We start from the raw sequence: 15,344 nt of genomic DNA on the forward strand, positions 1-15,344 counted from the left end.
ATTTATTTTTATTTTATGATAGTCACACACACACAGAGAGAGAGAGAGAGAGAGAGAGGCAGAGACATAGGCAGAGGGAGAAGCAGGCTCCATGCACTGGAAGCCCGACGTGGGATTTGATCCCGGGTCTCCAGAATCGTGACCTGGGCCAAAGGCAGGCGCCAAACCGCTGCGCCACCCAGGGATCCCATTCCTCAAAAATATTTAAGAGAATGAAGATAAATGGCGAACAGGGAAATATTTTAGGCCATGTATTATTTTTACCCCAGTATTATTTTTTTTTAATTTTTATTTATTTATGATAGTCACAGAGGGAGAGAGAGAGAGAGGCAGAGACACAGGCAGAGGGAGAAGCAGGCTCCATGCACCGGGAGCCCGATGTGGGATTCGATCCCGGGTCTCCAGGATCACGCCCTGGGCCAAAGGCAGGCACCAAACCACTGCGCCACCCAGTTTACCCCATTATTAACAAAAAGAAAAGTGGACTTGAGTTTCCTTTCTGACCTCTAGCAGAAGTGAGAGCAAACAAGCATCCTATAACCGGAAGAAGGAAGATCACTGATGTTCATGAATAAATAAACCTCAAAATATAGTATCCTCTTTTATAGTATCATTTTTAAGAGTTACCTAGAAGAATTTTAATATTAGTATATGTTAATTGACAAATATAAACTTAAATACTGGGCAGCCCTGGTGGGGTATCATAGATACTATGATCTTCACTGCTTAAGGAACTGGTTCTATTTTTCTAAGTTTTCTATTGAAAATAGATTCAGCAATACTATTACTTGAGAAAGTGAAACCCACAGCTGCATAAATATATAATGCTCAAACTAATCTTTCTAATAAAGAGATGGACATATAAGCAAATTTACTTTTTAGACTATTAATATTTTATATTGTGTCTTTATTATAGACAGGGACAAATACAAATATAAAATTTTCTTATTACTGTTTGAGACATACTTCAACTTCTAAATTGTTTATTCTATGTAATACGGACTTTAAATCTTACAGAGAACAGTAATACACAAAAGGCTTGCTTTACAATGTATTGTCCCATTTGAAACAGTGTAGAACATAATAGTGACAGGAAACACTAACGAAAAAGAGATATAATTCAAAGGATACAATATGTTAGTGGTACAACTGCTAAAGGGTGAGAGAAAAATTTCAGAGTGAACAAAGTGAATCTATCATGCTTGAAAGCAAAATAGCAAACATGAGTCTAAGAAATCCCTTTTTATATTATCCATATGAGAATTTATCAGTGTTCTGTGTTCATCAGGTTGGAAAATATTTGAGTTCAGTAAAGGAGCGCTAAAGAATGAGAGAAGAGCCTCTTTTAAAAATACTTTAGGGGAGTAAAAAGTTTGAATAATGCTTAAAAAAGAAATTCCGTTTTAATAATTTCATGCATCATGACAGACCAGACCAATGGCTAAAAAGTGTTCTTATTTATTTTTCTCTAAACATTTTATTTATTTATTTATTCATGAGACACACACAGAGAGAGAGAGAGAGAGAGAGAGAGAAGCAGAGACACAGGCAGAGGGAAAAGCAGGCTCCACACAGGGAGTCTGATGTGGGACTCGATCCCGGGACTCCAGGATCGTGCCCTGGGCCAAAGGCAGGTGCTAAACCGCTGAGCTACCCAGGGATCCCTAAAAAGTGTTCTTAATTAAATTCTTAATCCTATCTGCTTTAATAAGGGTCACTTTCTCAGATAATGAAAGTTGATTATGCTAAAGTATTTATATGAAGTGCTACCATGTATATATTTCCTGTAAGAATGAGTTACTGGATTCTCTTCTGATAAATAAGCTCTTTCCTGAAAAAGTAAGGAGAGGAGGCAGGGTGGCCCTGAAGGGTGAGGTCATTTCTTGCATGTAGGGAGATGACCAGAAATCTGAACCAAGGGGGCAGGCCTCTTTGGAGTTCAGCCATCTAAACCGTGCTGTTGGGAGTGGAGTTATTACAAAGCTACTGCCACTGGCAGGAGACCAGTAATAGAAAGGGTGATTCCCATGGCAGATGACAAGCTACAGATGTGGAAGCTGTACCCTGATGGACTGTCATCCATCATGGCCTACACTCTGTTTCACTCTTTCTCTTTACACTGAGCCTTTATCACAAGCTTATTTCAACACTTTCCTTGTCTCATGTCTGTTTCAGAAGAGCAAGGGCAAGGTCCTTTGTCTATCCATTCATTCAAGGAGAAGCAGCCTTTCACCAAGACCACCGATCATGGGGTTATCTCTTCCCATCAGGAAAGGATCTTTTAATTTTGAGTTTTGTTTTGTTTTTAGATAGGGGAGAGTGGGGCAGAAGGAGAGAGAGAAGCTTTTTTGTTGTTTTTGCGGTTGTTGAGAGAGAGAATCTTACGCAGGCTCCACACTCAATGCGGAGTCTGATGTGGGGCTCAATCCCATGAGTCTGAGATCATGACGAGCCAAAATCAAGAGTTGGATGCTCACTGACTGAGCCACCCACGTGCCCCTATTTTTTTTTCTATTGAGTACCTGACTCTACCTAAAATTTTCACTTTATTATTAATGTGGTCAGCAAATGTTTAATAGAAATGTTCATTTGAATAACTCACATGGACAGTAAGTACTCTATGAACATAAGGCAATGCTATTTAGTTTCATCTCACCCTATATTTAAATCAAATGATCATAAAATCTTGATTTTTTTAATACTTTAAGACTATGAACACTGATAATGGCCTCCCACATTTATAAATCAGAGCACTTAAACAGTATGGCAATGTATTATCTAAGCCTCTAAATCAAGAGTTGGCAAACTTTGTCTGTAAAGGACCAGATAGTAAATATTTTAGGGTTTGGTGGCCATATGGTACTGCTGCAATTACTTAATTTTGCCATTGTAGTACAAAAGCAGCCAAATAGTACATACATCAATGAATGGACATGTTCCAACAAAACTTTACAAAAATGGGTGGCAGGCCAGATTTGGCCCACAGGCTTTAGTTTGCTGACTCCTGCTCTAAACAGTTCATGAAGTAGGTAACAAGAGTCTTATTACCATTTTAAAGATGAAGCAGCCTCAGGTCAGGCAGTTAAACACAAACCATGGACCAGCCTCTTGAAATACAAGTGGGAAAAAAGGCACGGTTTCTCCCTTGGGAGGTAGTGTAGTGCAGAAGCATGGAGCTCTTTCTAACAAGGTGAGCTGGAGCAGCATCTAACTGCCTGGCCTCATTTTCCTCACTTGAAAATGGGGATAGTGCTAATCTTTCACCACAAGGTTATTGTGACCATTAAGTGAAATACTGTTGTAAAACATTTACTGTAATGATTAATGTGTGCTAAATATTCACTGAATGTTTTATTATTACTAATTTTATTATCATACTTGGAATTTGAATAAACTAATGAAGAGAATGAAGGTCCCACTCTTAAGTGTTCCTGGGAGATTGGTGAAGATTTCAATATTGAATAAATAAGGATTTTAGAAAGAGCTGGCTCTGGCTATGAGGATACCAGGTAATAGAGGGAATTGCATGAGCAAATGCCTGGGCATATGGCATGGCCTGGACTGTTCTGGGTCAAGGTGAATGACAGAGCATAGAGGCTACAGGAGGTACAGCTTGGGGAAATAGATTGGAAAGAGCCCAGAATGCCAAGTTAAGGTGCATGAGCTTTCTTCTGTCAGACACAGGGCAGCTGAAGTTTTATTTTATTTTATTTTTTTTAAGATTTTATTTATTTATTCATAGACACACAGAGAGAGGGGCAGAGACACGGACAGAGGGAGAAGCAGGCTCCACGCAGGGAGCCCGATGTGGGACTCCAGGATCACACCCCAGGCTGCAGGCGGCGCCAAACCGCTGCGCCACGGGGGCTGCCCCGGCAGCTGAAGTTTTAAACCTGGGGAATAACGTGACTGGATAATCCCTCTGGCAGTATTTTAGAAGATAGAAGGGAGGAGGCTAATAGTGGCAGAATTAAAAGGCTATTATAACGCCCCAAGCTAGAGATAATGCTAAATGAGGTAGTGGGTATGGGAAACATTCAAGAGCCATTTTGAGGGATCTCTATGGATAAGATTTAGTGATTTTTTTTGTCATTGCATAGTATCTCCCCAATTAGATTGCAAGCCACTTGAGGGTAGAAAAGATGCCTTTCCTCAAGGTGCCTAAAGCAGCAGTGGACTGCCCTGCCCTGGCTTTATGACTTACTAGCTGTATGGATCAGAATCTGGACTGTAATGCTTATAGTTTGTTCAGTTGTAAAGATACCAACCATCACCTTGCTTATTTCTTATAGCTATACCAGTAAAAAATAACACAAACTCAAATCACAGATAAAAGTTATATCATAAAACTCCTTGACTTTTAGTATCTAATGAACTACAGTAATTCATGCATTCATCCCTATTTGTTGAAAACCCACTATGTACAACATCCATACAACAGATCAGCTAGGATGGTGCACAGCAGACACCTAGATGTCACTGATTCTGAAGGCATTGGCCATTCTAATGAATTCTTCAGCTGCCTGTGGCCACTCTGTTCATTTTTACACCTCTTTTCTCTTTCATTTACCTCTTATTTCTCACCTTGAGGTAATTTTAATTGAGCTCGACTACTTCTATCAGAAAATAGGATAAAAAAGGCAATAACAGGAAATGAAGCTCAGCCAGTAGGTTAGCTAAATTTAAGCAGAGCAGAAAGAAAAGAAAAACTGCTAAGAATGAGTGAGTCTTCTTTCATCTTTAAGGATTCACATCAGATATGGCACTAATTAGCAGACAAGTCATCTGTGTATTTACATACACAAAAGTGCGTACTCCACACAAAAACACAGAATATGTTTTTAAAATTACAGCTCATATTGACATTTTTCAATAAAATAAGGCAGTTAAATGTTTCTTTCCAATTTTGTTAGCGTCTTTTGTATTCTAGCGAAGGACAAAGAAGTACTCCATCCTAAAAAGCACCTATTTTCAGAAGCGAATTTAGAAGATATTTCAAATGAATAGTTCTAAAGGTGAGTCTTAATTTCTTAAACTCCAAATTCAGTGTTTTGAGGTCAAGTTATTGGTGTTTAATAATGCACATCAGATCATATAAGATCCTTGAGGGTTTGCTTTGACAGCCAGAAGAAGTATATACAAGTGCACATTGTTCTTCTAACGGTTTTAGTAAACCAGATATAAACCTTAACCTCCTCTTCTGATACTCTTCAAGTTACATGAATAAATAATCAGCAATAAGATCTTAGGTAATTTCCCAAGAGGGCTTTTGCTGAAGCAGAAACCAACTTCATCTTCTTTTATGTCTATTAAAAGTCATAAATGGAAATCCCATGTCACCCTTTGACAAATGCTTTTTCTCCTACTGGCTTTCAATACAGTTAAACAGCCTAAACCTGAGCCAGACAATGAGTGCTTAAGGAAAACACCTCTGATGCTGTCTCAGATTTTTTTATTATTTATTTATTTTTTAAAAAGGCTTTACATTTAACTTCTCACATGAATTTTCTAATGAAGAATTTACCTCTCACATCTGAACCAGCAAGAAGAGTAGGCTTTCCCAGCCAGCTACACACCCAGTGTCTAGCACTTGGTGGGGCTTGGCAGAGGTTAGCTGACTTAAGAAAGCACTGAAATGTTTTCAAGGTCTAACCTTCAAAAGCATTTCTTCATGTTGGGGGTTATCAGAATCATAGGGTTCTCTGCGCAGTTTTTCCACATCTGCAATAAGATTTCTGTAGCCAACAATTTGCAAAAGGCAAGCTTGAAGAGAGATTCCCAACCTAAGGTGTTCAAAAACAGAAGAAACACACATGAGGAGAAACAAAACATATTTTGGCGTTTGTTCACTTGATGTGTGCACAATAGGACTTTCCATATTTATATAATATTGAGGAAATTGCTCATGAGATGTATTTTTTTATTGGAGTTCACTTTACCAACATCTAGCATATCACCCAGTGCTCATCCTGTCAAGAGCCCCCACTCAGTGCCCGTCATCCAGTCACCCTAACCCCCCGCCCACCTCCCTTTCCACTACCCCTTGTTCATTTCCCAGAGTTAGGTGTCTCTCATGTTCTGTCACCCTCACTGATATTTCCCACTCATGAGATGTATTTAATTGTAGTCTAGTTTTTCTTTTTGTGGACACAGAACCATATTTAGTTTATTTAGAAACATAAAGGAATGTAACATTTCCTGCATTGATCTCCCAATCACTTATTTGAGTGGAAGCACAGTTTCTTACTGAGGCTCCATATGGACAGTTGTAGAACTTGGCTAAAGTTTACCTCTTGTTCTGGCCTTTTCTTAAAGTTACAACAATATGGCTTAAAAAACAAGGGAGCTCTTTACGCAGGTGAGTTAAATAAGACGTAGAAAATATAGGTGATAATGAATTCAGAGGGATGATTTAACCCTGCTAGGTGGCTCTGTCACAAGCACCTCAGGGGTGTGTGTGTGTGTGTGTGTGTGTGTGTGAGAGAGAGAGAGAGAGAGAGAGAGAGAGAGAGAAAGGGGGAGAGAGAGTGCTCTCAGGAGCATAGTGGAAGGAAAATTTCAAAACAACAATAACAACAATAACAGAAAAATCCCCAAACACCTGTGCTCGGGAGCATCCCTGACAGATGAGGCAATACCAAGAGAAAGAACTCACTACTTTACAGAATTTCTCATTCCCTTCTGACTGCTTTGTCTGAACGCTTTTTCTTATATTGAAACAAAATTCGTTTTCCTTATTACCAAGTGGTTCAAATTTTGTTCTCTGAGAAAATTCATTTCCAACTTTCCCTGGCCAAAACTATTTATCTTAAGACAGTGATTCTTTTTTCTAGTCTGATATACAGGAATCCTCACATCTCCAGGAATCCTCAGTTCCTTCAATTTCCTCTCATGGGACAAGGGTTTCACTTGTTTTACTCTCTCGCTGTCTTCTCTGAATGTATACTGTTTGAATAACAGACCCCTTAAACATATCACCAGAAAACAGTCTGGCAAGTGTGATACACAGAGAATCACTACTTTCTGTGACCTCAATGTTGCTTTTCTCTTCTACAACATAGCAGATAAAATAGGTCACATTACATCTATAAAACAAGTGACCAAATAATCACCACGATCCTTTTTTCACATAAACTACTGTCATGTAAATTATTCTCCAGTACTTGTTTGATGGCATTTTATTTTATTTTTTAAAGATTTTATTTATTTATTCATGAGACACACACACACTCACACACACACACACACACACACACACAGAGGCAGAAACACAGGCAGAGGGAGAAGCAGGCTCCATGCAGGGAGTCTGATGCAGGACTTGATCCCAGGACTCCAGGATCATGCCCTGGGCCGAAGGCAGGCACTATACTGCTGAGCCACCCAGGGATCTCCATTGATGGCATTTTAAAATCTAAAGGTAATATCTCATATTTATTTATTTATTATTTATTTATACTGTTAAGTTTCTTTATAGTCATTCACTTCTGTGGCTCAAAGATAGTTGAACATTGGCAATTTCATAGGATTCTACCCAGAGTTAACTGTCCAGTATCCTCCTCCCAATTCACACTAAATTTGAACATTTTTTGTTGTGGTGGTGTTTGTTACAATCATCTTTTTTTTGAAGGAGAAAATGAGATGTTTAGAGGTTAAGTCTAATGTTGGGAGCAATAGAGAATTATACATTTTAGGATTGTATACCTATTCCACATATTGAGCATAAGGTCAGATAACCCAAATACTAAACTTAAATAAAACTGAATGTTCAATTAAATGGCCCTTATATTTATCTGTTACCATAGCACCACAAAATCAAAGGAGAGATTTAAATTTAGGAAAAGGGCAGAGTGGCACTGGTCACCCAGAGAATCAATGTAGAACTGAGAAGAGAGTTAATTTTGAGGAAAAGAGCAAGAGAATATAGGAGGGAACAAGAGGAGCCAATTCGATTTCCCCCTATTTTTACTGTAGTAATTTCTCAAGTGCATTAGCAGTGCTTGAAAAAAATGTAAAACAAAATGTGGTTACTTAAGGAAGTAGTCCAAATGTCCATTGACAGGTGAATGGAGATAGGTGAATGGATAAATAACATGTGAGATGTGTGTGCGTGTGTGTGTATATATATATACATATATATATATACACACACGCACACACACAAACACACAAAAGGTATATATATATATATACACACACACACACAAACACACAAAATGGAATATTAGTCATAAAAAAGAATAAAATCTTGTTTTTTTGCAAGAACATGGATAGATCTAGAGAGTACCATACTAAGTGAAATAAGTGAAATAAGTCAGAGAAAGACAGATACCATATGATTTCGCTCATATGAATCTAAGAAATAAAACAAAAACAAAGCAGAAAAAAAGAAACAAACCAAGAAACAGACTCTGAACTACCAGATTCTGAGATCACCAGAAGGGAGGGGGTGGAGCACCTGTCATGATGGGCACCGGGTGATGTAGGGAAGCGTTGAGTCACTATACCGTACACTTGAAACTAATATAACATTGTATGTTAACTACACTGGAATTAAAAAAAAACACAATGTATGGTTAACAGTAGAAATGGCTTGATAAATTATAACATATTTCCTCCAGTCTTCTCTATTTACTGTTTTTTTCCAGAAAACTATTTAAAAAAATTATATTTTGTCATGTCAGTCTAGGAAAAAAGGACTGAAATCCATATTGAGATGTAAAAATGCAATCTACTGCCTCTAAGAGTTTTTTCCCCAAAGGAAATCAAAAGCATAGATGGCAACTAAATGATCCTGAATGAAACATAGGACTTTCATGGAAAAGACTGAAAAGATTTACTATTAAATCAAATCCAATATCCAAATATGATTGTGGGTCTAATATATCCCTCATGCCCAACTGCAGTCTTAAATTTTTGGTTCAACTTAATTTAAAATGAATTGCCTTCTAATTATCTTCCCAAAGAAATAAAATATATATCAGGGGTTTCAAAAAGACATTTGCTATAAATTAAATCACCCTTAATGACTGAATAAGGAAAAGATAGCTAATTAGCTGAAGTGTCTGCAGAAGAATGCTATGGAGACCATGTGGAAATGGGGTTTTGTGCTGAACCCCAATTAGCTAGTACCCAGAATCTCTCCAAGAGGCAGACCTATACAAAGCACACTCGGAAAGTCCCTTTAACTACAGTTCCCCATCTTTGGCAATTAAAAGCCTTTCTCAGCCATAACGTGAAGTTCTTGCCTATGAACATCTAAAAGACAGTTTGATTGTTACCTACCTAAACTGTCTCTAAATATATCTGCCTGCAGAATTTATTCTACCCAACATCCTTAACCCAAAATTTTACTGAAAAACTCCTGTACCCAATGGGAAATATAAAGCTAATTTTAAAAGTCATGTACGTTGCCAAGTGCATTTTAATATTTCCAAGATGAGAGGACTAAATTACAAAGTTCTGAAGTCTTTGTATAAAAACCATCCTTCCCTCCCACACATGCCAGTCTTCTTGACAAGCATGTAGGAACCGTCTCCAAGATTATCAGCCTGTCATAAACTGAGGGGATATTTTTGATGGAGCAGAATCAGCTTGGGCACATTTACAACATGAACATTTACTGTTAATGTAAAACAGGCATTGTGTGGCATGATTGTTCATAAAATGGGTGCCCTTTATTTCCTCTTCTGATATCAGGGCATCCATCAGATTTCCTACATTCACTGCAGCTCAGAAGCAAAGGGTAAATCATAACAGAAGTAGAGAGCTGCTGCTATTTACAAATATGAAAAAGGTACCTTTTTTCTTTTTTCTTCATCTGAAAGTCAGAAACATTGCAGATGATGGTGGCAGGGAGAGTGGGAGAGCATGCCAGCCAGCTCAGCACTATAGAAGTACTAAGCACATGCCATGTGTTCTGTGTTTACAACAGCAGAAATACACTCTTACTGTGGATTTATGTCAGGGTTAATTTGTTTCAGTTCCATGATGTCCTCTATGGTTTTCTCAATGGCGTCAGGGTGAGCAGTCACTGAGGTCTGCAGCAGCTGGAAGACACATGCCAATCAGTTCCCTTGTCACAAGTGGCAGTGACTTGAGCGGGATCTGTTCATAAGGGGGTCTTGGGTATTTGCTTAGAACTCCTCAATGACACTAAACTAATACTAAACTAAAAGCAAAAATTGATTTTGTATTTGAATTCTAGTAACTGAGACATTTTTACAATGGAGGGGGACAGTGCAATTTTCCTGATTAAGATAATTAACATAAAACAGAAATACAGAAGTTTTTTTTAGTATTTTCATCTTTCTCAAGCTACTTAGGTTGAAATATTATTTTATTTTTCTTATCCAATATACATGGTTTCCATTGTTAACAGATAGTATGCCTATGACTGAGTGAAGGACATGGAGGATGTAGTCATAAAAATGCCCAAATTAAATAATAATGTTCAAGAATCTTGAAAAAAGAACCAACCCAGATTTTGTCTCTTATGTGGATGCTTAACAGTATGCTATAACAGCTAGCATAGTGGCTTCTCTGATTTTCTTGGGAAATCTTGAGTATAAAGTTAAATGATCTGGATATTTAAGAAATGCCAGAGAGTTAACATTGTTCTTATTTTCAAAGAATATTTATTCCATGATTTGGAAAATATAAAAAAGGATTAATTCAACAATAAAGTCATAAGTGTATCATAAATCTGCCTAGAAATTCACATTTGTGGCTACTCTCATGTCAAAAGTGGGGTGGCTTGTGATGGGCAAACAACTCTTCTCAATTTGCATACCCATTGATATATTTTTGTTTCTTAGTGTTTACTTTTTGATGATGGAGGTAGGCATCCAAGTGAATAGTTGCTTAAAAACATAAAAACAATTTTACTTACCTTACTTTTTGAATCCCTCAGTGATGTTTCTATAAAAATGACAATTAAAAACGTCATTAAAAATTATCCTTTATAAGTGGTTTAAAATTACTATACACAAATATAACACACAACATCCACAATCCCACCAAGCTTGTATTTTGCTCACTTCTTTGTTTCATGCTTACCGATTTTCATGGTTCTAGAAGCCCCAGGCTTGGTATTGTAGCAGATCCGTTGCAATTCACATCTTCCAGTCAGTTTTCTCATTACAAATTTTAGGCAGCGCCACAAAAATTTACAGTAAAAATACAGGCACACCTGGAACAACATTCTGTCAAAGACAAAAGACAGCACCCTTCCACTAGAACTCTGGAAGAGAGCAGAAAGCAGCCACCACCAGCAGGAAGAGCCCAGAAAAAAATCAACCATTAGACTCTGGGTTTACAAGCATATTTCATTTTTCTAATACCATGTTCTACTTGATGTATCTACAGAACCCATTACTAGGAAGGAAGCCCAAAGTCTGTGAGGACACACTATCACTGCAGGCAACTCCAGAATGCCCTATGCTAATAGAGTGGATATTCCCAAAACTGAGGGTGAGGCTCAGGAATCCTTTTCCTGCCTTTGACTAAAAACATTTTAAAAATGAATAGGTACCTCCTTGTGTTTTAGGAGTTCTCTCTCCCTTAGCTGAGGGGAAGAACATAGAGCCTTCTTCTGCCTCTGTAGACAGCCTCTCAGTTAGCTCTGCTCGATTTCCAGCCCTGCCTTAGTGCCTTGTGGGGGGGCCCTCTATTTTGATTCTTCCCTTGCTCCCATCCTTTCCCTCCTTCTCTCTGCTTTCCTTTTAGGCACTAGAGGACGCGGTTGTGTGGCACGTGTCTTCTATGCTCCCCAGTTGCACCACTTCGTGGACTGGTCAAAGGCCTCTTCATCAGTTCATTGAATAAGTGGGTTGACCTTTAGTTCTCCAACATCCTCTCATTTAAATTAAACTTCATCTCTTGACAAGTTTGTTCTTGGCTCCTTCTAACAAAGTTTTCTTTATAGCACCCTCTATCTCACTCTAGTAATTCCTCAACAAACTATGAAATGTATAGTTGCCAATCAGGTACTTACAACTTCTCTAGCATGTGGGGATTTGTGTTTTATGCTGACTTTCATTTTTAATATGTGAGTGTCTTCCACATCACAGTACAGTTTAGAGTCTCAAAATGACTCAAGCTACAGAAGAAAAGACTTCCCATCCAGGAACTTATATTCAACCCATCTTCTTTTCCTACTGTGCATTCCTAGGAGGCAGAATTATTTATATAACTTCCTTTTGTTGTCATTTCTAAAAGATGTTTATTTTTCACTGATGTTCAGTAATTCCCTCCAACTTTAACATGATCATTCAGATTAATGAGAGTAGTTAACGAATAACCCTAGTGATGTGATCCATCTATGTATATGAACCAACACTTTGTGTGTTCCTTTGCTTAATTGCTCTGGCTCTAATAGCTTGGACAGCCTGTGTTAAAATAAAAATTCTAATAGGCTAATTTGTACAAGGGCATGGGATCTATATCATATAAATGTAAAGGAATGGAGGAAACCAAACTGCTATACTAAGATAATACAATGGAATTCTTTGTAGGCAATAAAATTATGTTCTAGAAGAGCTAGTAACATAAGAAAATGTCAAAAAAACCATAAGAAAATGTCATAATATGCTTAACAAAAAGAAAAATTAGAAAGAAACACATATGATCTTCTTTTTCTTTGAAAAAATTTAATGGTGGAGCACTTGGGTGGCTCAGTCGGTTATGTCTAGCTTTTGATTTCATCTCAGGTCATGATCCCAGGATCTTGAGATCTTGCCCCACCTCAGGCTCCACACCTATGATCCTTCTTCTTAGGTGGATCCCCCTCCCCACCCCTCTATCTCTCTCTCTCTAAAAAAAGTAAGTAAATAAAAATAAATTAATGGTGATGTATGAACACAGAGAAAAAGATGCAGAATATACAACAAAAATGTTAACAGTGGTATTTCTGGGTAAAGGAAAAATAAGTACTTTCAATTTTCATTTTTGGCTAAGTATATTTTCCTTTTTGTATAATAAGTACATTTTATTTAAGAAAAAGGAGGGTTATAACAATTAAAATGTATAAAATGATCACCAAAAGCCCTTATAAAAGTACATATAAAATATCAATGTAAACTCAGATTCTGCTGAAATATATAAAATTGAATCACTATCTTTAGAAATCTGAAATTTAACTATTTTAGCCAAATACATCCTAAGATCTATTAAGATTTAGGTTATCCATTCCCCCGTTCCCCTCCACCTGCCCAAAGATAAACTAAAAATAAATTTAGAGGAACATCTTTTTTTTTTATTTTTAAAAATTTGAGATAGAGCACAAGTTGGGGAAGGGGCGAGGGGGGCATCAGGGGAGATAGAAGCAGACTCCCCTGATGCAGGGCTCCATCTCAGGACGCTAGGGTTATGTATGACCTGAGCTGAAGGCAGATGCTTCACTGACTGAGCCACCTAGGTGCCTCTAGAGGAACATTTTAATTAGATGGGTGAGAAATTTTGCAAAACTTCAACTTTCTCTCTTGGGAAAACTTTTCCATTTTTCCACCTAGTAGATAGCTATGCCAGAAGAAAAGATTGAGCAGTGGCAATGATATTATAGATTGGCTTTATTACTGTTACTAAGTTGAGGATAAAAGCTTTCCATGATGTGTCCTTATGGTGCCCATGTAGTTTATCTAGCATGTGAGCCAACTCCACAAATGAAGCCTCTGCAGTCCATGTGTCAGGACACCACGACAATTAGGTTCTTGTGGTACCAAATGTTCCTAGACAAAGGGTTCTGATTATTGTTTAAGGAGTATTTACGTATTTACTCTACTTAGGGTGCAAGCCATCAGACCGTTTTATAGCTTAAATTAAACTAGAAAGTTTCCCCCATGCAACTTCTCCATCAAATCCATACAAAGATGTGGCTTGAGGCCTAGAAGTGTCCTCTTAGGAGCAGGGAACATCCAGGTGTATAGTAGTAGCTTCTAGCCCATCTGTAATTTCTAACACTGGCCTCCTTGCGCAAGAGAAGAAAATGCCTGTGGAAGTGTTTTGCATTAAGACAGCTTTACATAAAAGAAGAGAAAAGATAGTATGTTCTGTTTGCTTTTATCTTTTGTTTTTTTCAATTCCCTTGAGGATGTTCCTACTATCAAAGACAGAAAAACCCAGTGGAAATCTATGGTGAGGGGTTAGAGATGCTGCATCATCTCTCTGGGCTCATCTCTCTGAGGTATAGGTACGACATCCCTCTCACACAATCACATAAACAGTAGTATCACACACTGTGAACAAGAAATGCCCATTCAATTGCAGAGTGACGTTTACACACTGGTTCTTTACTTTTGTAATTTCTGGGCCAGTTGTACTGATTATATTAATTATTAAGGTTATTATTTTAACTTTTTTCCTAATGGGCCAAAACACCCCTAAATATTTCATTAAAAAGCCAGCTCGCTATGCTAGGCACTATATTTTCTTGCTTTGCTAGGTACTTGAATTTTTTACAAGCCAGATCATCAGATCAGACAATGTTTTGACAGATATAATTTATTTTGCATTTAGATCAGAAACCTAAGGCATGTACAGAGATGGAAACATCAGTTCTACCCTTTACTTTGGAGGCCTTGTTTTAATGACAAAACAATATCCAACCTGCTTCCTCATGAAAGGACCAGATCAACAAAGCCTTCATATGAGCATCTCAGAATGGCTGTGGTTCACCAATAGGTGTTGCCAGGAGCTTACTTTTTAAGTTTTTGGACCTATTTAAGTCCCTAAATTGTAACGTTTATGAAAAAACTGCTGAAGGTCCAGAGGAGAATAAACATGATTAAATATTTTGGGAGAATGTTAAAAATGTGCTTGGCATGTTTATCCTTTTCTGAAAAGGAAGAAATTAAGAAATGGATTTTTAAATGCTTTTACGTTGATCAGTAGTTGGTTTTGGAGAAAAGGGAAGGAAGTTCCTACTTTTAGAATGAGACTTACAGCCATCCCCTGTCCACCAGCTGAATTCTATGTTCAGGGGTTTTATAAATCTGCTTGGCCTTTCCTCATGGACTAAATCACCAAAATAAGGGGCTTACTTTTAATTAGGGGAATCTTTTGCTTTTTTTTCTTCATCACACTAGACTTATTTTCTTAGTTCTGATGGAAGATTCTCAACTCACTATTGAAAAGATCTACAATTTGTAGGGACAACTCTAACATTCTCAAGAGTACTAGAAGAAAATACTGATCATATCTCCTGTTTTTAATAATTGCATGCATAGACAGCAATTTTTGTTTGTTTCTGTTGTTTTTTTTTTTAACCACAGCATTTTGATAGTGTTCCAGAAGGACATATTGTAAATGCCTTGCACAAGCACTGGCAGAAACTGATTTAATAATAAGAA

General features: G+C 37.6%; 1 protein-coding gene across 7 annotated transcripts in view; it reads right to left on the bottom strand.

The window, feature by feature from the left end:
• The window catches only part of ELMOD1 (ELMO domain containing 1), a 68,129-nt gene that overhangs the window by 23,959 nt on the left and 28,826 nt on the right, over positions 1 to 15,344 (bottom strand). For 5 of the 7 annotated variants that reach the window (XM_049110026.1, XM_049110027.1, XM_035717063.2 and 2 more), the window contains 4 exons: positions 11,056 to 11,201; positions 10,889 to 10,917; positions 9,949 to 10,046; positions 5,654 to 5,783 (listed from right to left, as the gene is read on the bottom strand). In XM_049110026.1, the coding sequence (XP_048965983.1) occupies positions 5,654 to 5,783; positions 9,949 to 10,046; positions 10,889 to 10,917; positions 11,056 to 11,201 (403 nt within the window). Of the gene's footprint in view, positions 1 to 5,653; positions 5,784 to 9,948; positions 10,047 to 10,888; positions 10,918 to 11,055; positions 11,240 to 15,344 lie in introns of all 7 variants that reach the window. The other 2 variants (XM_049110030.1, XM_049110028.1) reach the window with 1 other exon arrangement.

Source organism: Canis lupus, chromosome 5 (genome assembly GCF_003254725.2).
Source record: "Canis lupus dingo isolate Sandy chromosome 5, ASM325472v2, whole genome shotgun sequence".
NCBI lineage: Eukaryota > Metazoa > Chordata > Mammalia > Carnivora > Canidae > Canis > Canis lupus.